The sequence below is a fragment of the Bipolaris maydis genome (genome assembly GCF_028858645.1).
Source record: "Bipolaris maydis strain C4 unplaced genomic scaffold PSV08scaffold_11, whole genome shotgun sequence".
In the NCBI taxonomy this organism is placed as follows: domain Eukaryota; kingdom Fungi; phylum Ascomycota; class Dothideomycetes; order Pleosporales; family Pleosporaceae; genus Bipolaris; species Bipolaris maydis.
In genome coordinates this window covers 1,458,095-1,484,333 of record NW_027093867.1, presented here as the reverse complement: position 1 = coordinate 1,484,333, position 26,239 = coordinate 1,458,095, and the positions used below count along the sequence as shown (strand labels likewise).

The window sequence follows — 26,239 nt, the reverse complement described above, 5'->3', positions numbered from 1 at the left end:
TGGCGCGGCCGACCTACTGCTGCTATCTTGCCTATTCCGCCAAAGCTTCCCTTGATATACCTCTGAAGCTCCCGATTTTTTCTTGCTCTCGCTACAATCGCTGAAAAAATGGCCGCCCGTCTCTCCATCTCCCTCGCCGCCCGTCGAATCTCTTCTGTGGCTGCAAAGAGGCCCTCGCCAATTGTGTGTCAGAGGTGGCAGCAGGTTGCTCAAAAGCAACGGCTATTCTCGGTATCTGCCGCACGTACGCTACTCCCGCACCGTAATTGAGTCGCAACAAGACGTCTCAAGTCTTTATACTTCAGACTGACGGTTCATACAGTCAAGGAGAAGAGATATACCGAGGACCATGAGTGGATTGAGCTGTCTGCTGATGGCAAGACATGTACGTTGACTTGCTTCAATGTCCCCGCAATCCCCGCACCCCCAACCCCAACATACATCTTTTCTGCCTTGTTGCACAAAAGACGTATACAATGGGTCGCGTGCGCTGACATGTTGCGACACAGGCACTCTAGGCATCTCAGAATACGCAGCCAAAGCCCTCGGCGACGTTGTCTACATTGAGCTTCCACAGGTCGACATGGAAGTGGCTGAGGGCGACGTCATCGGCGCCGTTGAGTCTGTAAAGTCGGCTTCGGACATTCTTACCCCCATCGCTGGTGTTGTTTCTGAAGTCAATGAGGCATTGGAGACCACGCCAGGCAACGTGAACAAGGACCCCGAGGGCGATGCCTGGGTCGCAAAGATCACTGTGTCAGCGGAGCCCAAGGGCAAGACCATGAGCAAGGAAGAGTATGCCGCATTTACTGAAGAGTAAATATTCCAAAGAAACACAGGGACAGGACAGGCTACATGAGTGCATAATACGAGATACCTGCGCACATTCTTCAACAGGGCGCGCCAAATATAACATGAATTCAAAACCTTCATTTCCGTTGTGTCGTAAGGTCCTTGGATAGCCCGCTGACACCAAACAGCTCTGCTGCATTTTCGGACGTTTGCATTGCTGCTAACCCCTCTCTTTTGTCACAATGGCCCCTCTCGCATGCTTACTCGCTGTCTTTTCGATACTCCTTTATACCTTTAAGCTCCTTCATGATCGCACACTGTCTAAGCTCGGCGTTTTCTTTGTGAAAATAGACATTGGCTACAAAGCAACAATGAGTACATGGCCAATGTCGGTGATTCAGTTGCTACATACATACTCGCACTCACATGCCGAAAAAGGCAAGATTACTGGACACGAGGACTCCGGGACATATAAATGAAGTGCTTGTGCGGGCGGCCAAGAATGATTTATGACTCAAGGTTGAGCATAAGGCAGCAGCAGTGCATGGCGATGATACGCCTCAAGCTACGCACGATATGAGGGCTGTCTGACGTCATTGGATTCATCCATATAACCACAGCTACCTCAGCCCACCAACTCGACTGCACCCACCAGCAACTGATTTTGACTGCCATTCTATCTAGGGTAAACTTGATAGAAAAAACGCTTTCTGAATCTCGATCCCCGAAATCATGGTCAGACTATCATGCTATTCCCTCATAGTGACACTTGTTGATGTCTGAGCTGAGGGTTGGGCAAACCGGAAAAATACTTGGATTATGTGGCTGCCAAATAAACCTGCATGTAGTTTCCGCTGGCCTCTCTTTTCAGCTTGTTAGCCCAAATCGGTACATCTTGCATATTCATACAAAGCTATCCCTGCGACCGCTCCTACTGTACGTGCACCCAAAGGTTCCGTGTAAGACAGCCGTTGTAGATCTGTAGAAGATGGGAGGCCACGCAGCCTGCAACGAATTCTCCCAGAAGAATGATGAAAGATTCGCGGCGAATCGATTAGGTGAATACAAAGCACGTGTTCTTTAACATCTCTCCACCACTAGACATCGCCGCTGGCTGAGAGTAGGACGTTGTAATCCTTCAAAATCGCCGATGATTCTGAAGATCATCTTAAAAATAGTATTCTTACGCAACAGTTCGTTCTTGATTGTTGTACAGTGCTCGTGGCCTGAGTGAGGGACCAAAAAGGTATGAGGTAAGACTTTCGTCAAACACACCGCACACCATTACAAGAGCATATTCACCCCGCTATATATGTAACAATATAACTAGGTGCAAACACCTCTACATATGTTACATCGATAGAAAAAGGTACTCAGCACAAGGAATACAAAATGCCAAGCTCCATCAATCAAGGCTCCCTTCGCGAAAGGCAAACAATCCAACAACTTCCCATTCCCGCTCGAAAAGGCCACAACGCGATATTGAACTCAGACTACATCCAAGATATTGTCAGTGCAATTGGCACATGGAACTGCCAGCGATTGATCATAGTACACTCCAAAGCCCTGGACGAGAACACCCATGTCATCGAGAAACTGAAAGAGAAACTGGGTTTTTTTGCAGTGGCCTCCAAGTCCGGTGTTGGGGCACATTCGCCATACAACGATGTGCTGGATATAACAAGATTAATACACGAGAGCAATGCAGATTGTGTAGTCAGCATCGGAAGCAGCAGTTACTCGGACGCATGTAAGATTGCCCGCTTGATGCACGCCAACCTTGCCACGGACAACCTCAATGTCGAAGCAATGGAAGCCCTAGTCAATCAAGAGAAGGGAAAAGCAGACGGCCTGAAAGATCCTAGCATCAAACTGATTGTCATACCAACCAGTCTCTCCGCCAGCGAGTGGAACAACAATTCATCAGCGACAAATCCTCAAACGCTCAAGAAACAGCATTTTGCCAGCGAGAACGCAGCCCCGGATTTGATTCTTCTCGATCCAGAAGTAGCTGCTACATCACCTCGGAAACTCTGGCTTTCAAGCGGTGTACGCGCGGTGGATCACTGTATCGAAACAGTACGTTTTTTTCTTCTTCCCCTTTGTCAAATGACGATGAATAAATCCCTCAAAATAAACGCTCTTCACCGCTAACCTACACCACCCTCTCTCTCTCTCTCAATGCAGATGTTGAATGAACACTGCACAGAAGAAATATTCTTCCACATGGAAAATGCCCTCCAGACACTCTTGCGCGGCCTCAAAGCGTACAAAATAGGCGAGGCAGACAACAAGTACTCTGAGCTCCTGGAGGGAATTGCAAATTGCCAACTCGGGGCTCGAGACGCTATGATGGGACTGATACTGTGGGCTATTCCAATGGGGCTTTCGCACGCTATTGGGCACCAACTGGGCAGTGTTTGCGGCGTAATGCATGGTGTTACTTCGTGTATCATGCTGGCGCCTGTGATAAGGTATACAGCAGCCAAGTCGGATAGACAGAGGGAGGTCCAGAAGCGGGTGCTGGAGATTTGGAATAGGGCGTTGCATGCTGAGGAGTCGGAGCTTGCGGATGCGGTGAGCGGGTTTGTTAGGTATCTTGAGCTGCCCAGCACGCTCAAGGAAGTTGGTGTTGAGAAGCAAGAAGATATTGACAAGGTGGCTGAAAGTACTTTGACGGATGTGTTTGGGGCCATGGAGGGCATGGGCGGAAAGGAAGATGTGCTTGCCATTTTGGACTCTGCAAGAGGCTAAACGACATCGTATGCCTCGCTTTGTCTTTAACTTATTTTTTTTTTCTCTCTATATCTCTTGAATCTATTCATTTAGCCAAATGCTTGCTTCTCAGCCGGAAAATACAACTCCCTCAGATCCCCCAAGGGCAACACCTCAAACGCCGCCACATCCTCCACAATCACATTCGCAAGCTCCGCAGGCAACTGGCCCTTCCCCACCCTCCTCATGGTCCTCCAAATCTCATAAATCCTACTACTCTCCCTGAGAAACTGCCTCGACCGCCGAAACCAGCCCACCTCGAACCACTCGGCCTGGGCGCCCTCGCAAACAGGGACCTCCCACTTCCTCGTCTCGTCGACATCCATCTGCCCCCAAACCGGCACCAAGGCCTGCGCCTTCGCCAACGCCCTGACAATCGGGTCTGTCGCCTCATCCCACGGCAGCACCCTCTCCTTCCTCTGACAAGCCTGCTGTTCACGCGGCGGATCCCACATATCCAGACAAATCCTCAGCAACGCATCATCCAGAATCCAATACAAACTCTCGCGCTGACTATTCAGAAAGCGCTCGAGCCCCACGCGCGGATGCCGCAGCACATGGACGCCCCAGTCGACGAGCAGACACGCCGCCGCAGCCCACGAGCCCGCCGCAACGACGCTGGCGAAATGCCGCACGGTGGCGGCGAATTCGCGCGTGCGATGGAAGAGCGTGGTGTAGATGCGCGGGATGCTGGAGAGGCCCTGCAGATCGGCTAGGATGGTGGTGTTCATGCTAGCGATGTCGCGGGTGAGGGCCAGGGCTGCGGCTGTAGGGGACCATGTTGTGGGTGGTAGGGGTGCGAAGAAGGGAGATAGCATTGTGGGTTTTTGACTACTGCTACTGCCATTGCTGCTGCTAGTACTGCTGCTACTTCCGCTGCTGGTGGTGGTGTTGGTGCTTGTGGCGTGGGAAGAGCTAGTACTAGATAAGGACAACGATGATGATGGAGAAGGTTGCTGCAATAGCGTTGGTAGCATAGTGAGACAGGGAGAAAGTTATGTAAGGGTCCTTGTGACTGCTTGCGCTGCTTTGGTGTTTTTTTCCTGGGAGGGACAAGGCCAAATGCCGTGGTAGGGGTGCGGTTGCGTGTCCCTGCGAACCAGACCTCGTTGTTGGCAGGTGCCCCGGCAATAGATAGTAGTATTACGTCATCAAGTGCTGCGGCTAGTCGGCGTTTTCTTGCGTGCGGAAACGGTGTACGTCTTGAACGCAGGCTTTGGTTTCGATACTTTGAGAAAATAGCAGCCGATTCGATGGATGTATAGATGGACGTTGATTTTGGCCCCACCCGACACGTGACAGAGTTCGTAGTATACAAGATTAGACGAGATTGATGGACCCTGAACAGACCTGTTACTAGTACCCATGTTTTAAGGAGTGGGGCTGGCGCTACGTTATCAGGACTGGTTTTTTCCCCCTCTTTACTTCCAAATGATTAGATTCAACGAAGATAAGTTTAGATGAAGTTGTGGCAGATGGAAATTCATGTTTGTCAAATATTCAACATTCGTTCATGTCGCAAACTTGATAAACCGATTTTCTATGAAAGAAACCGCAAAGGCTGTACCTGCCTGCACCCCTTTACATAGCGAGAAGGCAAAAAAAAAAACCACCCCCAAACCTAACGGATCCGATAAGAGCAAGATTGAACGTGCAACGTGCCAGCCCCTACCTCATACCCAGTTCACTAGACGAAAAAACCTCAAAACTCATCTCTTCCTCTTCCTCCCAGCAACCTTGCTCCGTTTCCGCTTCACCGCTTTCTCTGCACAATCATCGCAAAACCACTTCCCCTTGGGCACGGTCTCGGGCGTCAAGCCCACACACGTAAAATGGAACCACTCCGTCGCACAGCCCTTGCCATCGCAAGCAATCATGTCGTTGGTATCCGGTGTGCCGCAGAAGCAGTATCCAGGCTCTGTTGGCGTAGTATGCTCTGGCACAACACGCTCTGGTGTAGTGGACTCTGTTGTCGTTAACTCCGGTATCGTAGCCTCTGGCGTCGTAGACTTTGGCGCAACAGGCTCTGGTGTCGTAGTCTCTGCTGCCCTCACCCCATCCCTCTTCTCCAGCACCTCCTCCGTCCCATCCACTCGATCCAACTGAGCCTCCGCCAACACCACCGCATCTTCCCACACCTGCATCCCATGCACAGCACAACCGTGATGAGCCACTTTACCCAAACCTCCCCTCACCCCAGCCTCCAACTCTCCTTCATCCCCTCGATTCAAAAACCCATCCTCCACCGCACCTGAAGAAATCTTAGTCTTCTTCGCCGCTAGCTCCGGCACCTCCTCCTCCTCCTCTTCTTCCTCACGCCCTTCCCCACACGCCTCACACACCCATCCCCCATCCTCCTCAGGAAACCCAACACAAACCCAATGGAACCATCTAACCTCGCACTTTGCTTTCCGTGCACACTGTACCATGGGCCCCATGGTATACGGCGGGTCCTTGCAAACGCACACGCGCGGTGGCGGCGGCAGCGGCAGCGGTAGAGGCGGCAGAGATGCGAGTGTTTGAGCCAGTTGGCATTCCTGACAGAGCCAAGGTTCGTTGCCGACAAGGTGCTGGAGTGTCAGGCCTACGCACTGCATGTGGTAGAACCTTTTTTGGCATTTTTTGCCGGTGCAGGTGATGAGAGGGTGGAGGTAGATGGTTTCTTGCCGAGTGCCGCAGTAGCATATCGGGGTTGGGGTGTGGGATTTCGTTGCGTAGAGGTATTTTGAGGTTTCTATTGAGGGCGCAATAGGTGTGGCTGGGAGTGTTGGTGGTGGTGATGATGATGGTGAAAACGAGGTCGACATTTTGCGATAGTAGTGCATGTGAGTGTTTGGTTTTAGAGAGGGTATGGGTTGAAAGACTGTGTGTTGAGAGATCTCAAGAAAAGTTCAAGTGGAGGGATATTAGATCAAATGGGCAGCGTGAAAGCGCACGGTTGCGTTTGGTTGGAGGATGACGCAGTGTTTATTGTACTGAGTGACGGTGATGATGAGGTGAATTGACTTGACAATAGCAAGGTTGGCTGGAGAGGAGTGAGAGCAAACAGATCGGCACTCCATATAGTTTACATTATAAATTTGATTGCATTGAGTGAGACTCCGGTTTCCCAGCAACACAGCAGCATGCTGTACCTAGTATTGTATTAGTACATACTGCAATAGAAGTTGTCGCGATCCCATCCAACGCGTATTCCCGCGGACAATGATGGTAGTCTTGGCTACGCAGAACTTCAATCTCCATGACCGACAACCTGTCTCCTTCCGTAGACCCCTTCCCAGTCTTCCCATAGACCCTTCCAGACGTCCCTTTCACTTCTGCCCAGACCGGCAAACATTGCATCCAGAGTCTCTCTGTGCAGGCTCGCCGTGCCCACAACCTCCCAGATGCCAGGCATCAGCTTCTCTCTCACGTTCTGATCCAGCCTTCCGTTGAGCTGGAAGCGGCAGAAAGAAGCAAGTAGTGGATACAAGAAGTTACTCGCCTTCTCACGAGCGGCTTTGATCGGGTCGTTGAGATCCTTGGATTTGCGGGATTGGTGATGTTGGTGTGCTTTTGTGATTGAAGACTGTGGGGGGTTACAAAGTGTAGAGAGTAGCCGTGTGAACTGGGAGGCATTGGCAGCCGTGAGCCTTACAGGCTCTGTGGCTACAGTGGTTCGTAACCACGAGGGCAGTGCGCCACTTCGACTAGCATTTGGAATGAACAAGCAGAACAAGAGGCCTTGCAAAAGCGGCAAGAATAGGTGAAAGCGTCCACCAAGGCGACCCCTGTGTACGAGTAGGATCAAGCGACTTGTGTGACAAAGCCTTGAAAATATCGATGGAGCATGTCGAGAGGGCAGTGCAGGGCTGCTTCGTGAAGTCAGCTTGACCAGCACACCGAAAGTGCACTCGATACTATATTGCGACGCGAGTGAAGGCCTATCATTCAAGATTGTGTCTACACAGCTGAGGAGACTGTTGAATGACTCGTAGTCGGGGCACTCAGCAAGCAAAGCACAGAGTTTGGGCAACAACGCCAGCTGCTTTTGCTTTAGCTCAGCATTAGACTCAAGTCTGTCGTCTATCGTTGAGACAATGTTATTGAGGATGCGATATGCTGAGGCAGAGTTCGGTAGTTTTTGATCAGCAGTCAACACTGCAATCAAATCCAACTTCTCGTAAACGGCGAGAGGTGCAACTGCTTCTTTCAATGTAGTGTGCACGGTATTCTGCACAGAAACTGGGCTCCATTGTACAAGCGTGAGTGTCAAGCGTACTAGCCATGTCATATCAGGATACAGCTCAAATTTCGTGACCAAATTGTATACGCGCGCGACATATTCGACAACGTCAGATCGAATTACGGCGTCAGGTGCTTGGTATTCATCGAGGTCCACCGCGTCCTTGATCCACGTCCGGAGCCAAGTCTGAATGCGGTCGAACAATTTGGCTTCTCTCAATGCAGATATCGATAGTTCGTTGAAAGCATCCAGTGAACCCTGTAGCACATCGATGTCCGGACTGCTAAGCAACTTCTTCAGGAGATCGACGTATCGCTCAATATGCAGAAGAGTGTTCTGTTTTTGGGCCGACGATGTTGCTTGTAAAATCGAGAGCCTCGCTAATGAGCACTGATCTGTAGCCTTGGTGATGGAAAGCAATCTCCCTGTGAATTCGATGACAAACTCCTTATTTTTTGACTGGGTTTGATTAGGTAGAATTTGGACCAGTGTCTTCTGAACAAGCTCCCTAAGAAGCTGTAGGACGGTTTCCGTCTCCACATGTTGTTGATGGAGTTGCTCCGCGATATCGAAAAGCACGGTGGCTTCAGTTGACACTTGTGCCGATGCATTCGGCACTTGCTGGAGGTGGGCGATGACGCTCAAGAGCTCAACTGGATTGGATTTTCCGGAGGTCAAAAGCTCAGTTGTACGGTCCAGTATCGACTTTCTCTGTTCGCGAGCAAGTGCCAGAGGATTGATGTGAAGGATGCCTTCTGCGACTGCAGTGTAGATGTCATCATCAGCATCTTGTCCAAGAGCTTGCAAAAGTGCTGCAGAATAAGCACTTTGAGTTGACGCGCTCCCACTCTCGGCGATAGACTCAGAAAGTGACCTGCAAATGAGATCACTAGAAACCTTTCCCAGCTGGGGAAGTCTGGACAAGATGCTGTATATCGCATCGCGACAAGCATTTGCCTCAAGAGGCTCGAGCAGGTTGACAAAGTAGGTACAAAGAACTTCCACCATGCGTTCGTCATCTTCATCTCCCAACTGGGTAGGAGAGAGATTCTCCAAGATCTTCTGCATCACATTACGGATGGCATCTTCAGAACCAGGTACTGTTTGAAGGCGATCGCATGCGTTGAAGCAGAAGAGCATAGCAGCTGCTCGTGAGGAAGAGTCCATACTTCGGCCTTTGTCTCTGCGTCCAAAGGAAATGTCTTTGGTAGCCTGGTCAAGAAGCGGATATAAGAATTCCTGCTGTGCCGGGAGAGAAGCGTGCATGTGAATTGGCCAGAGATCATCTAGCAATTGGCACAATGTGAACCAAGAAAGGTGGAGCTGTGTGTAGAAGCTGTAGGCATCATCTTGTACCCAAGCAACATAAGTGACAAACAATGCCTGAAGGTCATACTTGAGTGCTTCGACGATGATGTCTGATCTAATAGATTGGAGGAAAGCGGGGATGAGGACAGCGCTGCTTGCCGCGTTCTTGTAAGCTGCGAGCTTCTTGACCTTGACGTCTTCTTTGGACGCTGCTTCCATCGCCTCTTTCAGTTTCACCAACCGCATTTCATGCTCTTGCAGAAGAATTGTGATTTGACCCTGGGTGAGAGACTGTTCAAAAACACCTGCCAATGCAGTGTAGAGGGCGCGATCTTGCCAAATGATATCTTGCCGATCTTTGAGAGCCTTGCGTTTCCCATGCCTGTAGCTCTTGATTAACTGATCATCCCATCTGCGAATGAAGCCTAGCAAGTTGCGACTTCGTACAAACGCCGACATGAGAGGGATGATGACCATCTCTAGCATTGCTTTTCTTGTCAATTGTGTGTTTTTGATGATTTCCGGCCGGGTCTCATTCTTCTGAGACTGCTTCTCATCGATGAACCCTTGACCGCTCAACTCTACTGCAGATATCTGCTCAAAAATGAACTCAACAAGCTCAGTGTGGTCTTCTTGTGTTCCTTTGCTGCCGGATTTCGATCCTATGACAAAGACCGAGGAGTCAAGCTCAATCAAAGATGCAATCAGCGACCAGTGCACCTCCTTCTCTCGACCTTCTGGGTATTTGACTCCGCAATGATACCAGAAGATGGTTTTGACAAGATCTGGACCAAGAGTAACTTCATGGACTTGCAGCACACGCAACGCAGCACTGAGGGCAGTGACGGCGGTTTGGCGTGTGATGAACTCCGGAGGAGTCGTCAATGAACATCCCGCACACTCGGCAAGTGTAGAAAAAACAGCTTGCAGCCAGGGTTTCTCCATCGCCCTGCTTTTGGGTGTCCGAGATGGGGATATACGGATGACAAGATCCAATAAGTAGGGGACTGCATCAAACAGGGATGCAAGTCTTTTTGGTAGAACATCGCCACCATCCTCGATCTGAGCAGCTTGGAGGAGCTTCGCACGCAGAGGTTCCAAGTTGCTGGCTAACACTTGGGCGTCCCGCGGCTTTGGGGCTTCGCTCGAAGTAGACCCATTGTTAGTCTCGCCAAAGAAAGCTGCTCTTGAAGGCGCAAATAAATGCCTAGTTAATGACTTATCTAATGCTGCAATCGCGCGACTGACGGCATAAGATGGAATATTTAAGACACCTCCATCGCGTAAACTCTGCAGGTATACGAGAAGATCTAATGTGGGAACAAGGCACTCTGTGCTGAACTCTTCGGCAGACGCACCAGTCTCGTCTTTTGCATCCACTGTTCGTAGATCCCAGATTCCGTAGGGCAGGGAAAGGTCGACGAATTCAGTCCAGTAGTGGTCCAGGTGTGCGTTTTTCGAAAGAGTACTTAGAATTTTGTAAATGCTCGTGAGCCAGAACCTCAGGATACGTGAAGCTTGCGCACTGTCGGTCCTCAAGACCATCTTCATAAGCTCCGCTTGGGTAGTATCGTCTCCCTTATTTCCTGCGGCCAACCTGGTTATTGAGGCTACGACAGATAGGATTATGTGAAAAAGGTGACTGAGTTTTGCTGGATCGAGAGTTGTCATTTTCAAGGGTGGACTTTGCACAGTTCCGCGCTTTCGTTTCTTCGATGGCTTGCTGTCTTCTCGGATGGTCGCGCTCGACTCGGAATCGTCGTTCATGTGAACATCATCGGATGCGCCTGCAGGCTGCACAGTGGGCTCCTTGTCGAAGTTCTCAACAAGCGCTCGTTCGAGAATGCTTGGGAAACTGGCGTCGCGTAGATGAGATGCACTTCTCGAAACAGGGAGAATTTGAATCATCCATTCAAGAAGCTGCCATGCGTTCGCGTTTCCCCGCGCTGTGCGCCCTATTTCCAAGTCATCCTTTAGTTTGTCGAGTATCCAGCGCAGAACCCATTCCGCTCTTGCGCGCACAAGTCGTTGTATGATTCTGGCCTTTACTTCCTCCTCTGTTACAGTAGTCCAGTCTTCAGGAAGGCCTATTATATGCGCAACTTGGGAAATTTGTTCGTCTAGGTCAGAGAAGTCCTGATTGATGGCTTGCAGCCGCGGACGGGTCGACGCAGGATCGTTCTTCGAGGCCTTTTCGCATGTCAGGTACCTTCTTGATAAACTATGCACGTCATACTCACTGGCTGAATTGGCGCCATCTTGTCACCTCATTTCCCGTTTGCAGTTGCAGAAGCTAAAGGAAGTATAGTGGCCGAGCAAACCAGTGATAGTAAGGTCGAAAAAAGTTGGGCACGGACCAGGCATACCCTTGTCGTTCCTGCCAAGGGCCGGCGACGTCAAAGTTCGGCATTCCCAGCTGTCGGACGAAGACCATCAACACCACGTCGAGCCGCTCCCATTCACCCCTCAGCACACCGAGTGCGCCGTTGCATCCATCAATTGCACTCGACATATCCGCTGCCATGGCCGAAAACAACCCCCAGCCCGTTGCGTCCATCTCGCGTACCACTCGTCCCATGAGCGAGGCTCTGCTCAACGAAAAGGTAGAATAGCCACTCCCGACACAATCTCGTGATGAAGGCATTGGCAATGTCTGGATTTGAATTGGGGCATCTGAGTGTTGGGGGGCAATACTCTCGCATGCAATGGCGGGGCACAATGCTCTCACGCGACTCGGATGACTGCCCCATGCCAACACCACCAACCCACACCGATAAGCAGTACAAGATTGGGTTTGAACAAGGCTACTAACACATGCCCACAGTGGGATCGCTGCCTCTCCTCAATGCTCATCCGCTCGGGTCTCGGAGTCTCCTTCGGCGTCGTCTTCTCGGTCCTCCTCTTCAAGCGACGCGCATGGCCCGCCTTTGTCGGTCTCGGTTTCGGTGCTGGAAGGGCATGGGAAGAGTGCGACAACGTCAGTTTCCCTCGACGCACCAACCCATATCAAGCACGTAGCGTCCTAACCGCGCCAAACAGTCATTCAAGCGAGCAGCAGCACCCTCGAAAGACGGCCTCCGCGTTATCCGGCCATAAACGACTCTTGACGTGCGAGCGGGAGACATGGATCGATATCGATCGGTGTAGGTTTGGAGCTCTGCATAGCAAATGTGCAGTGTACAGTAGGACATGGTATAGACCATCTGGGCAATTTAAAGCTGTTCTTCTTGACTTTCCCCATTCTATCTATACCCTCTATTTCCCTGTACCGTTTGCAAACTTGAAAAGAACATCACCCTCCTATCTCCCTCCCGCAAACCCTTCATTAATGGTAGTTCTCAAACGTATATCCCTTGACTCCCTCAAGCACAGTAAACCAATGCGTAGTAAATGTAATATGCTCATACAACTCCCTACCTGCCGCCCGCGCCTTTTTATGCCACGGCCCCAAACCTCCTCGATACGCATCTTCCCTGCTATGCCAGAAACCTGCTCACACCCGTCAGTTGAACACCGTCTTACTCAACCACCACAGCACATCACGTGGCTAAATCCGCAGCAAAAATGGTGAAGAATAAGGGAATAAAACATACAAGTCGCCAAATTCCTACTCTCCGCATTGCTCTTCCCAAACCAATACTTCAGCAATCCCCCCGACGCACACGCCTCCGCATGACTCTCCTCGTCCAACTTGTACAGATAATCGGTATCGATATTTTCTTTGAGTTTGCTCCGGAAGACAACTACGTAGAATCGGGTTTCGGGCCATTCTACACCTTCACTTTTAACGAGTGCGCGTAGAACGTCAAGTACGACGTCGAGGTTGAGCGCGGAGGTGTAGGGAGCTGTGGCGTAGGTGGGGAGAGTGGGTTGGAGGGACGTTAGGGCTACGGCGAGGAGGAGGGAGGGAAGGGGGAGAGGAGGGGTCGAGAGGGAGAGGTAGTGGCCTAGTTTGTTGTAGGGCGATGTTATGAGGGTGTCTGAGGGGATTGATCCGGGTAGTGTTATTGGTGCAGGAGCTTGGGTTGTAAGTTTTGGGATCGCAGTGTTAATGAGTTGGGTGTATGCCGCAGCTTGGAAGCGGTGGGCGTCGAATTCCGTGGTTATGAGGGTTGGATCCTGAAGAGTGATGCTGCGGAGTGGGATTGATTTGTTGGGTGAAGGCGGTGTAGGAGGGAGTTCTGTTATTTTGACATTCGGTTCCTTGAGGTCCGGTGCTTGGGCAGGAAAACTAATTGTGTATCCTGAACTCTCCATGGTTTTCTTTGAATGTTTCTTCCTAGAGTTGATCTGTCAGACCTTTCTTCTTTCCCTTGTATAGCTGGTGCCAGGATACTGCGTTGAGCATCCGACAACACTTACCTTTCTTGTTCCTTCACTTTCCAGCCGTTTGATACGTAGGTTTTACAATTCTTTCGCACTATTTGTATTCGATTTCAAGTCCCGGAAATTATAGTGTGTTGTTCCTTGTCACTTAAGTGTTGATTGATGATGGTACGCGGTTCGGTCATATTCCGCTCCAAGCACGTTTAATCACGCAATTCTGGTAAACGCCATTTTAGCCTCCTTCGTGACTTGGGCCCACACGTAATACGGATGGCCCTAAGTCGGTATACCTTCAGTGAAAGGGCATTGATTGGTCGTAATAGGGTGAGTCCTATACAACCTCGTTTCTTGAGTCGGTTGAGTTACTCAATTCGAGCTAGTACGTGTCCCTCTTCACCAAATAAAGCCGTGCGGCGAGGGGACCCTGCAGCAACTAAAACACACAGAATACTTAGCCTAGTTGAAGGAAAGTCGGTGGCTACTGAGCACGTCACAGCACTTAGACGCCGTGACGCAGAGAACCCTCAAGGATGCGTTGCAAGGGTCTTGTCTAAAGTCAGTTTCATCCAATTAAACAATGATGCGGATGTGTCGATCTCGCCTAACGCAAATACATACATCAATCCATGATTGTCGTCAGTGTCAGGTTATGCATGCGCTGATAACCAAACGGATGGTCCTCCGTGACGGGTACCTGGCAGCCATACTCTTCTATGCATGTGTCAAAAGGCTTGTTCTGCAAACGGTTGTCACCAGGTGGTAATGGGAGATCGGAGCCTTTGGCTCTCAGTTCTGTCTTCAACTCCATTAAGTTTCCCCAGAGAAGGAACAGTTTATGTTCAAGCTGTCTGAGCACCTTGGAGTTGTTCTTGAGGCTGCGATGATGTCAATCAGCGTGTAACTAGCAACGATCTAAAGCTCGCTTACTCTTGCGCATTCAGTTTCAACAGGTACTGTGCTGAACTATTATTCACGACAACACGCAGCTTCTCAGACACACCGCCCTGAGGTGCTTCTGCGTCTTCCAGCAGGAGCACGAATCCCCACTCCCATCGTTCTTTTGGGCATGTACTGTCAGCATGCTGCTTCTCAGACCGCTTGGCCCAGTTCGGATCATTTAGAGAGTGAGCAAAGAGTTCGAGTTTGGGAGGGAATACATCGACTACGCGCACACGAGATCGGTACCGGCAATTGACAAAAGGAAGTTCATAGTCATTACACTTTTCAAGTGTGCGCACACGAAGATGAGGGTTGTGTATGATTTCGGAGATTGTGGAAGACTTCATGTCCACGTGAGCGCATCGGACTGCGTCTGAATTAGTATGGATAAATCAGAGATGGTACAAGTCTTACTATTATTGTTCAAGCCACTACGTTCGACTTCCCATTCACGGGCCTTCTTTTCAATTTCTTGCTGCTCGGCTTCTTTCTCAGCCCGCAGTCGTTCTCTTTTGGCCAACTTCTTGCTGTTTGATGTTTTGGCAGAAGGCTTTTTAGCTTCACTATGTATTTTTTCGAAAGCTGTTAGACCGCCACGCTTGCTCTCGTATTCTTTCCGTCGGCTATCGATTTCCGCAATTTCTGACGCGTTATTCAAAATACGTATGTCGACTTGTGATTTGTTGACTCTGTCTTGGTGCACTACGCCCTCAAGTTTGCTACGGGCGGACAATTTGACTCTCATGTTTCGTATGAAAACATAGTCACCCACCGCCAAGTGTTCTCTTGCCCAGTTCGCGTTTTCTTCGTACAAGGTAACGCTGAGAGTCAAGTACCCGTATGGACCTTTCCAGTGTCTATCTGCAATATGAAAGCTATCTTCCTTTTCAGGATCGGCGTAATAAAACATGCTCTCGTTTGGGGTGTAGTCGGTAACTTTCAAATCGGCTTGACCGTGGTAGTGATAGATGTTGACAACTTGTGCCCTGATGTCCGCAAAAGTATTAAACTGCAAGTCTTTAATCAAACAGTCCCTTTTCTTTGTTTGGGTCTTGAATGCAGCCGTCGTTGCATGCTGTCGTATTTGCTGGCTTGAACCAGAAGAGGCATGTTTCAGGTGTATGACAGCCATTTGCTCTGGGATTGTTGGTTGCGGTGCCCCCCAAGAAGAATCGCAAGGGAGCTTTTGACTGCCAGCTTGGTAGGCATGGCTGAGCTCCGGGACAGGAATCATGCTGCTAGGGAATACGGTCATGTGAGTGAATTGTCTGTCGCCAATGCATTCCATACGCCCGACCCATGGCTTAAGCTTGGCATTACGAAGAATTAGGATATCTCCAATACCAGAAATCTTAGGGAACTTATTTGGTGGCTTGAACATGCGACCATTGATGGAGGAGTAGGTACTGGCAGAGACGTCCGCAAAGTCGTCTTGGATAGTGAAAGAAAGAACATGGTCGAGTCCTTTAGAGGATCTTGGCCCATCACAAGCGACGAGAATGCCTATCAAATTGACGCTTTGACCTTCTGATGTTGCGTCCTTGATGGCAGTGAAGCCGTTGGGCAACTGCATGGTAGCTGGGAGTGGTGCTGAAAGCGGTTTAGTGTGCTATCAGGCCGTCAAAGAACAGGCACATGTCAAGACACATGCAATTACACAAAAGGCGGGCGATCTTGCAATAGTAGTGATGATCCGTGTGTATCGCATAGACTTGTGCTGCAGATGTTGGCAGGATACTGGAGGGCTGGGTGAGTATACAACAATGACTCGGGACGAGGAGACGCGTCGTGGTGCTGATGGTGGTTGCTTGGGCGTAAGGCTCGAGCCAAGGCTAGGTGCTAGCGCCATGACCGCTTTGCCGCTTCCGCTTTCAAAATCACCCCTCTAGTTAGAAAGTTTACTCCCTTTTACAAACAAACCCGACCCACCGCAAACTTGTCCGACTCAACACTCTGTCCGTCAAATCGAGTCGTTGCAGAAAATGGCCGACAAATACATCCCCGAGCACCGCCGCACGACGTTCAAGGCCAAGAGCGCGTTCAAGCCGGATGAACTCCGTCGCCGCCGTGAAGAGCAACAGGTCGAGATCCGTCGAGCAAAGCGTGAAGAGAATCTTGCCAAGCGCCGTGGTATTTCTGGACGAGACCAACCCGGTGCCTCATTGGGCGCTGCCCCCGATAGCGACGATGAGGGCGGCAACATTGAGAGCCAGGTCCGTATACCCCCACCATGCCGTGCTTTGCCCCCTCGCCCTTGTGGCGGACTTTGTCAAAGAGGCAAGAGGCTGACACAATGCGATAGCTGAACGAAGAGCTCCCCCAGATGGTAAAGGGCGTCTTCTCGGAACAGATCGATGAGCAGATCCAGGCCACAACCAAGTTCCGTAAGCTCCTGTCCAAGGAGCGCAACCCGCCCATTGAGCGCGTTATCGAGACGGGCGTAGTGAGCCGCTTTGTCGAGTTCCTCCGCTCACCCCACACACTGGTACAATTCGAGGCTGCTTGGGCCCTTACCAACATCGCCTCTGGCTCGGCACAGCAGACACAGGTCGTCATCGAGGCGGGCGCAGTGCCCATCTTTGTCGAGCTGCTAAGCAGCCACGAGCCAGATGTGCGCGAGCAGGCTGTCTGGGCCCTAGGTAACATTGCTGGAGACAGCCCCGCATGCCGCGACTTTGTACTGCAGGCGGGTGCTCTCCGCCCGCTGCTTGCTCTGTTGGGTGACAGCCGCAAGCTGAGCATGCTGCGCAATGCCACATGGACCCTCAGCAACTTCTGCCGTGGCAAGACCCCTCAGCCCGACTGGCAAACTGTGAGTCGAATCTCGCTGCCCCGCATGCCTGCATCCCCCTAACGATCCTGCAGATCCAGCCCGCCCTTCCCGTGCTTGCTAAGCTTGTCTACTCCCTTGATGACGAGGTCCTCATCGACGCCTGCTGGGCCATCTCATATTTGTCCGATGGCTCCAACGACAAGATCCAGGCCGTCATCGAGGCTGGCATCCCCCGCCGTCTTGTCGAGCTGCTGATGCACGCCTCCACGTCCGTCCAGACACCCGCCCTGCGCTCGGTCGGCAACATTGTCACTGGCGATGACGTCCAGACCCAAGTCATCATCAACTGCGGCGCGCTCCCAGCCCTGTTGTCACTCCTCAGCTCCACCAAGGATGGTATCCGCAAGGAGGCTTGCTGGACCATCTCCAACATCACTGCCGGCAACTCTACTCAGATTCAGGCTGTCATTGACGCCAACATTATTCCCCCCCTGATCCACCTCCTCCAGAATGGCGACTTCAAGACACGAAAGGAGGCATGCTGGGCTATTTCCAACGCCACAAGCGGTGGTCTGCAGAAGCCTGCTCAGATCCGTTACCTCGTCCAGAGCGGCTGCATCAAGCCCCTCTGTGACCTGCTCGCATGCCCCGACAACAAGATTATCCAAGTCGCCCTCGATGGTCTAGAGAACATTCTCAAGGTCGGAGAGATGGACAAGGAGGCCAGCGAGGGTGGTGCTGGTGGCGAGCCCATCAACCGCTACGCTCTCTTCATCGAGGAGGTTGGCGGCATGGAGAAGATCCACGAGTGCCAGAACAACGCCAACGAGGAGATTTACATGAAGGCGTACAACATCATCGAGAAGTACTTTTCCGACGACGAGGGTGAGGCAGAGAACATGGCTGAGGGCGGACCCCAGGTCAACCAGGAGGGTCACTTTGGCTTTGGAGCTGCTGGCCAGCAGCAACAACAAAACTTCAACTTTGCCAATGGAGGCGACTCAATGGACATGTAAGCGGATGATATATTCGCGACGAGCGCCAATGAGTTGAGAGGGGGCATGGTCAGCCATGCAGCGCTCCCTTGATGACCCTAGCCAGCCACGAGAGGGCGACTAGAGGAGTTTGCCAGTGCCCTGGAAGGGGTTTGAGATCATATACGATATGATACGTGACCCGGGGAAGAGGCATGATTGCGGGGACTTTGAGTTTTCCTTTGCAAATGTTGCCATGTTTTCGCAGCCTTCACTTCGCCATGATTTCTATGAAGCCTCTACGATACACCGTCTTGTAACCCTCCCATGTTTGTTATCCGCATCATATCCCCGGCGTTGTGTTTGGCTGGCTCTCTGTCTGAAGCTCGGGGCGGTTTGGACTGGGCGGCCTGCTCTGCAAAGGGCGCTCTTGACATTTGGGTGCGAGGGCGAAAATATATAGTCTCAGTTCAGTCGTGCCGGCCAGATAGCTGAATTTATTATCGCCAATCCATTGATGTTTTGCTGCTCATTTGAAAGGTTTTGTCGTGATTGGCCCGTCCGCCTGCTAGGGTAACGGGGGAGAAGGTAGTGCGTCATTGGGCGAGGGGGAACACGCTGTAGTGAGCGAACACCCCCGCCCGCCAGTGGTACTCATGCACGTCCAGCAACGCCGGGCCGTCAGCCTTTTGTGCCTTTTTAGTTTGCATCGCTGTGTATTCACGTGTCGCGTGCCATGGAGCTGACCCTGTGCATCTTGATATCGTGGTCTCTTGCCCATTCTCTCTGCGAAGACGGTTGAGCACAAGGAATATCTTGTCCAGTGCCTTGCCCCGATGGCGCAATCATCGCGGACACACCGCCTGAGCGTCACAGCCAGCACACCACTGTACATCACACATTCGCCATATACATATCGATTCTGGTTTCCTTGCTCTGTATTCCTAGTTGCAACTACAACTGAGGCCTGAGAACAGAACAGTTGCCCACCATGTGCAGATTTATGGCAAGTCTGCTACAACACCTAAAAGAACTACCCAACTAACACACATGGCAGGTCTACAAAGGCAAAGATGATATCCTTCTCTCGGAACTCATTCTCAACCCTACCCACTCTATCCTCACACAATCCTTCGATTCGCGTCTGCGACTAGTACGTCACCCATTGCATTTCCCCCTTGGTTGGAGTCATCCATCTCACTCTCCCAACTAACATCACCACCACCACTCCAGGACCGGCGCCGCCCACACAATGGCGACGGCTTCGGCATCGGCTACTACACCTCTCCCTCGCTCGGCCCCACGCCCTGCGTCTTCACGTCCACAATCCCCGCGTGGAACTGCATCAACCTCTCGCGCATCGCCTCCAAAACGACCTCGTCCCTCATCTTCGCCCATGTGCGCGCCACAACTGAAGGCAACCTCAGCGACAGCAACTGCCACCCCTTCAGCTACAAAAGCATCATGTTCATGCACAACGGCGGCATCGGCGCCTGGCGCCAAATTAAGCGCCGCTTCGCCCTCAGCCTCGCCGAGAAATGGTTCAACGTCGTCGGCGGCTCCACAGACAGCGAGTGGGCATTCGCCATGTTCCTCGACTGCCTCGCCAACGCCGGTGTCTCGCCCGATAAAGAGGTAGAGCCAGGCGTTGGCTTCGGACACACGGTGCTCAGGAAGGCGCTGCTCAAGACGATTGAGAGGATCAATGCCTTGATCAAGGAGGTTGTGGGCGAACAGGGGGTCGGCGAGGAGGATAGTAGGAGTCTATTGAATTTCGCGGTCACGGATGGCGTTAGCGTGGTTTGTTCGCGCTATGTGAGTTCGACAAAGGATGAGGCGGCGAGTCTGTTTTTTAGTAGTGGCACAAGTTGGAAGGAACTTGGTGGAGATACTCCTCGTGGTGCTGCAGCGTCGGTCGGGAGCGATGATGGGAGTAGCACTGGCGGTGTGGATGGCGAGGATAGAGAGAGGAATTATGTCATGGAGAGGAGGGACAAGGGGTCCGATATCGTGCTTGTGGCCAGTGAGCCCTTGACGTTTGAACGCGGTATGGTTACATTTCCTTTTTTTTCTTTCATCCTTCATCTGTTGTTGTTGTTGTTTTTTGAACTTTTTCGATGGAGAAACAAGGCTAATGAGGTACAAAACAGATAATTGGGTCACAGTCCCGACAAATAGTACTCTGACTATTTCCAAGCAGACCGTCATGATTCATCCTATTGTGGATGAATTCTACTCCCCGAACCCTGCGCATGAGCGTAGTGCTCATTTTGCCAAAGCCAAGGGCCAGACGGTTACGGGGAAGGCATGAGAGTGGGGATTTCTTTTTCAAGCTGCGCTTGAATAGGGCCATGAGGTGTTTAGAGTATGAGGGGCGTTGAATGTGGTGCTTTGGTTTCTATGTTCCTTTTTTACTATTAGGATGGATAGATCTGGTGTTCTGGTTTCTTTTCAAGGATAGTTTTAGTAGGGTTAGCTATGTATGTGACTTCTTTTCATACGAATCTATTGGCAAGCCAGCCTGGATAGACAAAAGACAATAAGTGTATTTTAACTCTAAACCATATCTTGCACGACTGCGTTTTCCACTCAATTCCCCAATTCATGCCACAAGCGCCTTCAAAACATCCGGATGTTTCCTCTTCCGCGCCGGATACGCCTTTTCAGCCTTGAATGCATCTATACGATCCCCATCAAGCAGAAAGTCGTACCTATCGACTACAGCCTTGCAAAATTCCACCCAGGCGTCTTTGAGATAGCCATGTCCTTGCACCTTTTCCTCGACACTCAGACAGCTGTAGTCGATGCTCCATCGTGCCAGTTGCTTCCAGCTGTACAGCGACATGCTTGGGGCGCCGACCATGACTTGATAGAATTCGTGGGACATGGAGTTACTGTGTTATCCCGTTAGCGATTGTGAAATTTCTATAGAATATAATAGATGTGGAGGAGTCCTACCTGAATAGCGACGGGTTATCAGAATTGACAGTACAAGGTATACCCGCAGCCAGCAACTCCGGATATGGATGCTCCTTTACATTCCTACAGAGATGCAAGAGTTCATTGGAAATGGGACACAGCTCGATGCAGATTCCGGGACTTGCATCTGTTTTCCTAAATTTCTCGAGCAAGTGCGGGTGCTTCATGAGGGCGAAGCCGTGGCCGATGCGCTGCGAGTTGAGGGCGACTGCGTCGTAGAGATTGGATTTTGTGGGGTCGTTAGAGCCACCTGTGTCAAGGAGCGTTTCGCCGGCGTGGAACATAAAGGGGATTTCCAGATTCAGTGCTTTGCATGTTTCCTTAAAGGCAACGAGTTGGGTTCTGTAAAAGTCAATATGGTTGGGGCGGTCTTCGGCGCCGACGAGATCGAATCCTGGAGGTGTGTTAGATGCTAAACGTGTATACTTGTTCTCGTCACTTACCGCAGATCAGTTTGGGAAATTGAATCTTGAGCTTGATACAGTCCCTCATTTCATTCTCCATCATCTTGGGCGGTATTGATCGGGGCGTGCAGTATATGATCTTGAGTCCGAACGGGAACTTGTGAATCTCACCTTTTTGCCTGAGCTCAGCCTTCTTCGCCTCTACCCCCTCGATAATGAGCTTCATCTGAGCGGCATTATCAAGACGATCTTCTGGCTTTCCACTATCTCCGGGAATGAACTTGTCTAAAAGCATTGGTCGTAATTCAGCATACATGACCCCTTCCTCAATCATTCGGTCAATGGCATCACTTATGTAGGATACGTAGACACTTTTGTAGTTTAGAAGACCTTTAAAAGCCCTTGTGGCTTGGTTGAATCGTGCCCATACCCTGTGTGGGTATTAGCAGATGGCTTTCTCACATAGAAGCAGACGTACCCATTAACAGTCTGGTCGGGACGATAAGCCTCCTCTTGACTAAGTACCATCTTGGACCTTAGCCAGTTCTCGGCTGGTCTTAGTAGAGCACGAGGTGCCGAGTCTCCACAATGATGCGGCTGCCCCTCGCGGAAAGTCTCAGGTTCTTGGTGCAGGTACTGGCCAGGAAATTTCTTTTCAAACTCATCCTGGAACTTTGCCCATGGCATCCAGATTTGCTTTTGAAACTCTTCCTTCTTGAGGTCGGCAGGAGTTGTGACAAGAGGATAATCCGTTGAAAATATGTCAACGTTAGGATTGATAGTTTCTGGATCTAGGACATTAAAGATCAACTCGGTTGTGGCCAACTGCTGCTCATCTTGGATGCGCTGAATGCTGCGGATATACATATTCTTCATTGTTCGGGCTCGTACAAGAAGAATCTCAGGGTGTAATTCGGCATTGAAGTGCAGGTGCAGAAGGCCCCCCTTGGGCACCATTTTGGATATCTCAAACAACTTGCTGTGCTTATCTATCCGTTCTTTGTTAGTAAGAAATTGGCCACCCATGTCCTGATCCTCAATATCTGGGAGCGACTCTGAGGCCAGATTCCCAAAGGTAACGATGCGCTCATACTCGCGAATCTGCTGTATGATGGTGGCAGCTCTTCTCTCCGTCCTATCCTCCTCAGATGTTGAGTCACTGCTCGGCTTTGCTTCCCGATCCCAAGCGTTGTCTTCTTCTACTTGAAGAAGGTTGCTCCTCTGTTGCCCGTATCTCTCCGATGCTGTTGCATCCTTTAATTCTTGGTCAAACTTGGCCAAGGCCTGTGCCTCTTGCTGTTGTGGCATTTGGCTATCAGGAATCTGATCAGTGGCCTCCATGTCTGCAAGATGAAAAGGCACTTTTCGTGTTGGGTGCGAGCTCGTCGCTCTTTTTCTCTTCTTTGGTGAGTCAGCTGTCATGACCAGCCTGTTTGGATCCTCTGGAGATGTGTGTCTGCCACGTACAAAGCTGCATGCATTGGTTACTACAGACGTGCACACGGCATGCGTGTTTTGGTCCAAGACTCACAATGTGGGGATCACAATACCACACTTGGCCAGCAAGCCTGAGCGGGCTTGTTGAGATTCACTCAAAGGTTTGATGTCGCCGTCAGTGGGCATACCGGTGATTGTTTTGGAAAGATGATTATGGCCGGCTGTTCATGCCGATGCGAATAAAGTCGCAGGGAGAGCAATGCAATGGTGATCGCATCCGGTTGCACCTGCATTCAAAAACCCCTCGAGGCAAATTTCTTGCTTCACCGGTCTAGGCTGTGAGCAAGACTCGGTGTAGGATGAAGCGTTGTCTGGTATAGCGCTGCCGGGTAAGGCCTTGGACTAACGGCGAAACGCAACTTGGTGTTGTCGACGGAGTACCAGTGTCAAGTGTTGTAGGCCCGATTTCTGGCCTAAGGCACGTGGCCGTACAGATCAGTAAAGTAGTAGTTTGATGAGTGGAGTTCCGGTGTAGCTATATGGGCTGCGCCTCGATCACGCCTTGTCCTGCTGCCTGGGGATGAAGAGAAGACGATGAGGGGGGTGTGAATGACGGCATGTTTGATGGTGTCTGCCTCGTGATGGCAACCGCGAAAGACAGGCTATGGAAAAGGAAGGAGCGTCCACATACATCAACACACACTTCCTGCGAATGTTTCCTTCTTCTCTTGACTAGTCAGGTACATGCGACACCGCATCCAACGTCTTTTTGATACAATCAGGCCGTGAGCGCAGCTGTCGCTGTCGGATCGTTTCACGTCAAGGCCAGCCTACACTCTGCCGTCGAGGGGGCGCAGCAGTCGACAAGCTCAAGGCGTTTATCACGACAAGCGGGTCAGTTCCTGGAGAGAAGGCTAGAGTTGCTGGCACAATTGAGGCTATGCAAAAAAGCCACAGGCCATCAGCGAGACCCCTCATTCACCAGGCTCCAATCGCACGGGGCTTTGGACATGCGTCGACATTCGCTTCCTTCGATCCAGCGCGAACCAACGGCCTTCTACTAACCCGAGCGGTAACACAGGCGCTTTTGGCCCCCCAGCTGCAGCCCATCCACCCTTCATTCCACGCCTCAACGCGTCGTCAGCGTCATGCATGCCTTTATGTCTCCAACTTGCGTTTGATATATCTCGACTTCTGCTAACTGTGCTCGCCTCAACGCCGCACTTCAATCCGCCCTGCCCTTCAGACTGGACCCATGCCGCATCTCTGCCTTTTTACGCCTTCGTTCCGTTCCGCCCTCTAGAGACCCCCAGTGCTTACCGACATGCATTGGCTTCCGGCCGACAACGAGGGGAACATCTCCTTCCAAGAGTTGCAGCTTGACATTGTTGGCTTCCTGGCCATTTTGGGAGAGGGTTCAGTCCTGGCCAACGCGCAAGTCTCAACACTTTCCAGATGGATCTTCTTGCCGCGCCTGCTGCCAGCACCTCAGGCTCTAATGAGGCCCACGAGACCAAGTAATCTTGAACCATTTCCAGGTTTTGTGACGGGCATTGTCTCGGGCAATCACCGAGATTACATTAACCATATCGGCAACATTGTCTGGTGAGTGCACCATTACTGGTAAACTTCGCTACTAGCAAGTTCCGACAAGGCACCTCCCCGCCTGTCTACCAGACTCTGTAACACGCGCGACAGCAATCACGGCGGCATGCTTACAGAAGCCAACTAGCGATGCTAACAACCTCCCTGACTTCTGTGTCCGCGTCGTCCACATCAAACGCGTTGGCGACCAGCCGCTCAAATCAAAGACTTTCGGCCCGCTCACCGTCGTCCTCCTCATTGGTTTCGCCCTCTCCGTCTTACTTCTAGCCTTTTCAATATGGCAAGACGATGGCATGTCTATAATAGCTACGCTGATGCTATCGGGCCTCTCGAGTCTGATTGGACTGAGCAACAAATGGCAATTGGAACTCCCCACACGCCCCGACAAAAACCGCAAGGTACCACGCGGAGATCTTGTGATACGATATTTGAAGGGCAGCTTCTTGGTGGTGCGATGTGAGGAAGATGTGGCCCGGGAACTTTACTTCGCACCCGAAGGCATCCACTACCTCATCACCCACGCACCCGTATACCGGCTGCTGAGCCTGATAGGCACCATGGTGCTCATGGGCGGCGTCATCTGTCTTGCCAATGCGCAAATCCAGGTCCAGATCGCGTGGGCAGGCTCCTATATGCTCCTCAACGCGTCGTACTGGATCGTGGCTGCGTTGCCTAGCAAGATGCACTGGGACACATCTTGCTACCAAGTGATACCCGAGTGTCTTACCGGCTCCGAAATGAAGAAAAAGGGCTTTCCGTCTCCAAGTAAATCTTATACAGAAGCTCTGTGGAAGACGATTTGCGTTACCAAAGACACAGACTGGGTGCGGAAGAGTTCCGCTTGTCCTGATACGAAAGCGTGGGATGAGTGGTTGAGAGAAGCCAAAGCGTGCAGCCAAGATGTCAGGCTGGTGGACGATAAAGAGATATCCAAAGGCGAAATCATGTGGGAAGTGCCTGTGTGGGACCCTCATGGATCCTTGACACGTTTAATGGAGGACCAAGCAAACGGTGAGCACAAGATGTTTGATGCTGTCTGACAGGACACGACTTGGCTTTCTTTCTTTTTCTCCTTTCTACTCTGGAATTGGGCCTTTCCTTTCTCTCTCTGGATTTTTCTTTTTGCATAGCGTTGGGGAAACAAGGGATTTGGATTCCACCACGGTCACTCTCATCACTGGACCAAGTTCAACGACATTCATGAAAAAAAAACGACGCATCTTTATACGACAGCTTGTTCAAGGTATTGTGGGCCACAAACCGTTATCATACGTTTATCGCGCATATACCATTTCTTACGACGTTATGTTTTCTCGTTATAAGGTAGCATTGATTAACTATTGTTTTCTTTTTTCCATCGCAAAAAGATATTGGATTACTACATCGCATTTGGATCGCATCTCATGCACATAGTTTATCAATTGAGGAAATGATACTTTTTGAACTTGACCCACAATGATTGGATACTATTGGTCTTCAGAAATACATAAGAGGCCAAGTAGATTTTGCCTCTTGTGCACCTTCGTTGTTGTATTCGGATCTCACTTATCTAGCAAGTGGACATGTTTGTGGTTCTGGACAAGAGTTGTCTCTTGTTCGACGACCAAGCAATACATGGCTGCGGCACCAAGGGTACGCGACTTAAGCAATGGCCTTGTTTTTCTGAGGGAAATCCGGAGGCAGTGTTTTCTGCGCATACCGA

At 51.0% G+C, this 26,239-nt stretch overlaps 12 protein-coding genes across 12 annotated transcripts; 6 read left to right on the top strand and 6 right to left on the bottom strand.

Annotated features, from left to right (window-relative positions):
* The first annotated feature begins 46 nt into the window (after positions 1-46).
* Positions 47-988, top strand: PSV08DRAFT_404009 (glycine cleavage H-protein-domain-containing protein). Its single transcript, XM_066093667.1, has 3 exons — positions 47-244; positions 323-385; positions 510-988. The coding sequence occupies exons 1-3, from the start codon at positions 109-111 to the stop codon at positions 818-820; spliced, it is 510 nt and encodes a 169-aa protein (XP_065948738.1). The 5' UTR covers positions 47-108; the 3' UTR covers positions 821-988.
* A 1,196-nt stretch (positions 989-2,184) lies between these two features.
* Positions 2,185-3,546, top strand: PSV08DRAFT_184947 (alcohol dehydrogenase; the record flags this gene model as incomplete). The annotated part of the gene is made up of 2 exons (XM_014221775.1): positions 2,185-2,871; positions 2,980-3,546. The coding sequence occupies 2 exons, from the start codon at positions 2,185-2,187 to the stop codon at positions 3,544-3,546; spliced, it is 1,254 nt and encodes a 417-aa protein (XP_014077250.1).
* On the bottom strand, positions 3,502-4,787 carry PSV08DRAFT_320760 (uncharacterized protein). Its single transcript, XM_014221776.1, has one exon. The coding sequence runs from the start codon at positions 4,542-4,544 to the stop codon at positions 3,618-3,620; it is 927 nt and encodes a 308-aa protein (XP_014077251.1). The 5' UTR covers positions 4,545-4,787; the 3' UTR covers positions 3,502-3,617.
* A 489-nt stretch (positions 4,788-5,276) lies between these two features.
* Positions 5,277-6,374, bottom strand: PSV08DRAFT_354316 (uncharacterized protein; the record flags this gene model as incomplete). Its single annotated transcript, XM_066092873.1, has 1 exon — positions 5,277-6,374. One exon carries the CDS (start codon positions 6,372-6,374, stop codon positions 5,277-5,279), a length of 1,098 nt encoding a protein of 365 aa, XP_065948737.1.
* A 425-nt stretch (positions 6,375-6,799) lies between these two features.
* On the bottom strand, positions 6,800-11,358 carry PSV08DRAFT_378920 (Urb2/Npa2 family-domain-containing protein; the record flags this gene model as incomplete). Its single annotated transcript, XM_014221778.1, has 2 exons — positions 6,800-11,290; positions 11,341-11,358. 2 exons carry the CDS (start codon positions 11,356-11,358, stop codon positions 6,800-6,802), a joined length of 4,509 nt encoding a protein of 1,502 aa, XP_014077253.1.
* Positions 11,359-11,532: 174 nt separating this feature from the next.
* Positions 11,533-12,331, top strand: PSV08DRAFT_320730 (uncharacterized protein). The gene is made up of 3 exons (XM_014221779.1): positions 11,533-11,703; positions 11,925-12,077; positions 12,140-12,331. Exons 1-3 carry the CDS (start codon positions 11,623-11,625, stop codon positions 12,194-12,196), a joined length of 291 nt encoding a protein of 96 aa, XP_014077254.1. The 5' UTR covers positions 11,533-11,622; the 3' UTR covers positions 12,197-12,331.
* A 94-nt stretch (positions 12,332-12,425) lies between these two features.
* PSV08DRAFT_404006 (uncharacterized protein) lies at positions 12,426-13,357 on the bottom strand (the record flags this gene model as incomplete). The annotated part of the gene is made up of 2 exons (XM_014221780.2): positions 12,426-12,589; positions 12,694-13,357. The coding sequence occupies 2 exons, from the start codon at positions 13,355-13,357 to the stop codon at positions 12,426-12,428; spliced, it is 828 nt and encodes a 275-aa protein (XP_014077255.1).
* Positions 13,358-14,045: 688 nt separating this feature from the next.
* PSV08DRAFT_411479 (uncharacterized protein) lies at positions 14,046-15,938 on the bottom strand (the record flags this gene model as incomplete). The annotated part of the gene is made up of 3 exons (XM_014221781.1): positions 14,046-14,301; positions 14,354-14,732; positions 14,780-15,938. The coding sequence occupies 3 exons, from the start codon at positions 15,936-15,938 to the stop codon at positions 14,046-14,048; spliced, it is 1,794 nt and encodes a 597-aa protein (XP_014077256.1).
* Positions 15,939-16,278: 340 nt separating this feature from the next.
* Positions 16,279-18,640, top strand: PSV08DRAFT_228199 (armadillo-type protein). The gene is made up of 3 exons (XM_014221782.1): positions 16,279-16,578; positions 16,668-17,177; positions 17,231-18,640. The coding sequence occupies exons 1-3, from the start codon at positions 16,348-16,350 to the stop codon at positions 18,152-18,154; spliced, it is 1,665 nt and encodes a 554-aa protein (XP_014077257.1). The 5' UTR covers positions 16,279-16,347; the 3' UTR covers positions 18,155-18,640.
* A 201-nt stretch (positions 18,641-18,841) lies between these two features.
* PSV08DRAFT_320693 (nucleophile aminohydrolase) lies at positions 18,842-20,662 on the top strand. Its single transcript, XM_014221783.2, has 4 exons — positions 18,842-19,118; positions 19,170-19,265; positions 19,346-20,159; positions 20,263-20,662. The coding sequence occupies exons 1-4, from the start codon at positions 19,104-19,106 to the stop codon at positions 20,421-20,423; spliced, it is 1,086 nt and encodes a 361-aa protein (XP_014077258.1). The 5' UTR covers positions 18,842-19,103; the 3' UTR covers positions 20,424-20,662.
* A 52-nt stretch (positions 20,663-20,714) lies between these two features.
* On the bottom strand, positions 20,715-23,590 carry PSV08DRAFT_364528 (uncharacterized protein; the record flags this gene model as incomplete). Its single annotated transcript, XM_014221784.2, has 5 exons — positions 23,027-23,590; positions 21,974-22,966; positions 21,535-21,926; positions 21,071-21,485; positions 20,715-21,006 (listed from the first exon to the last, which is right to left on the bottom strand). The coding sequence occupies exons 1-5, from the start codon at positions 23,116-23,118 to the stop codon at positions 20,715-20,717; spliced, it is 2,184 nt and encodes a 727-aa protein (XP_014077259.1). The 5' UTR covers positions 23,119-23,590.
* A 654-nt stretch (positions 23,591-24,244) lies between these two features.
* On the top strand, positions 24,245-25,577 carry PSV08DRAFT_228188 (uncharacterized protein; the record flags this gene model as incomplete). The annotated part of the gene is made up of 2 exons (XM_014221785.2): positions 24,245-24,537; positions 24,665-25,577. The coding sequence occupies exons 1-2, from the start codon at positions 24,257-24,259 to the stop codon at positions 25,575-25,577; spliced, it is 1,194 nt and encodes a 397-aa protein (XP_014077260.1). The 5' UTR covers positions 24,245-24,256.
* Positions 25,578-26,239: the final 662 nt, after the last annotated feature.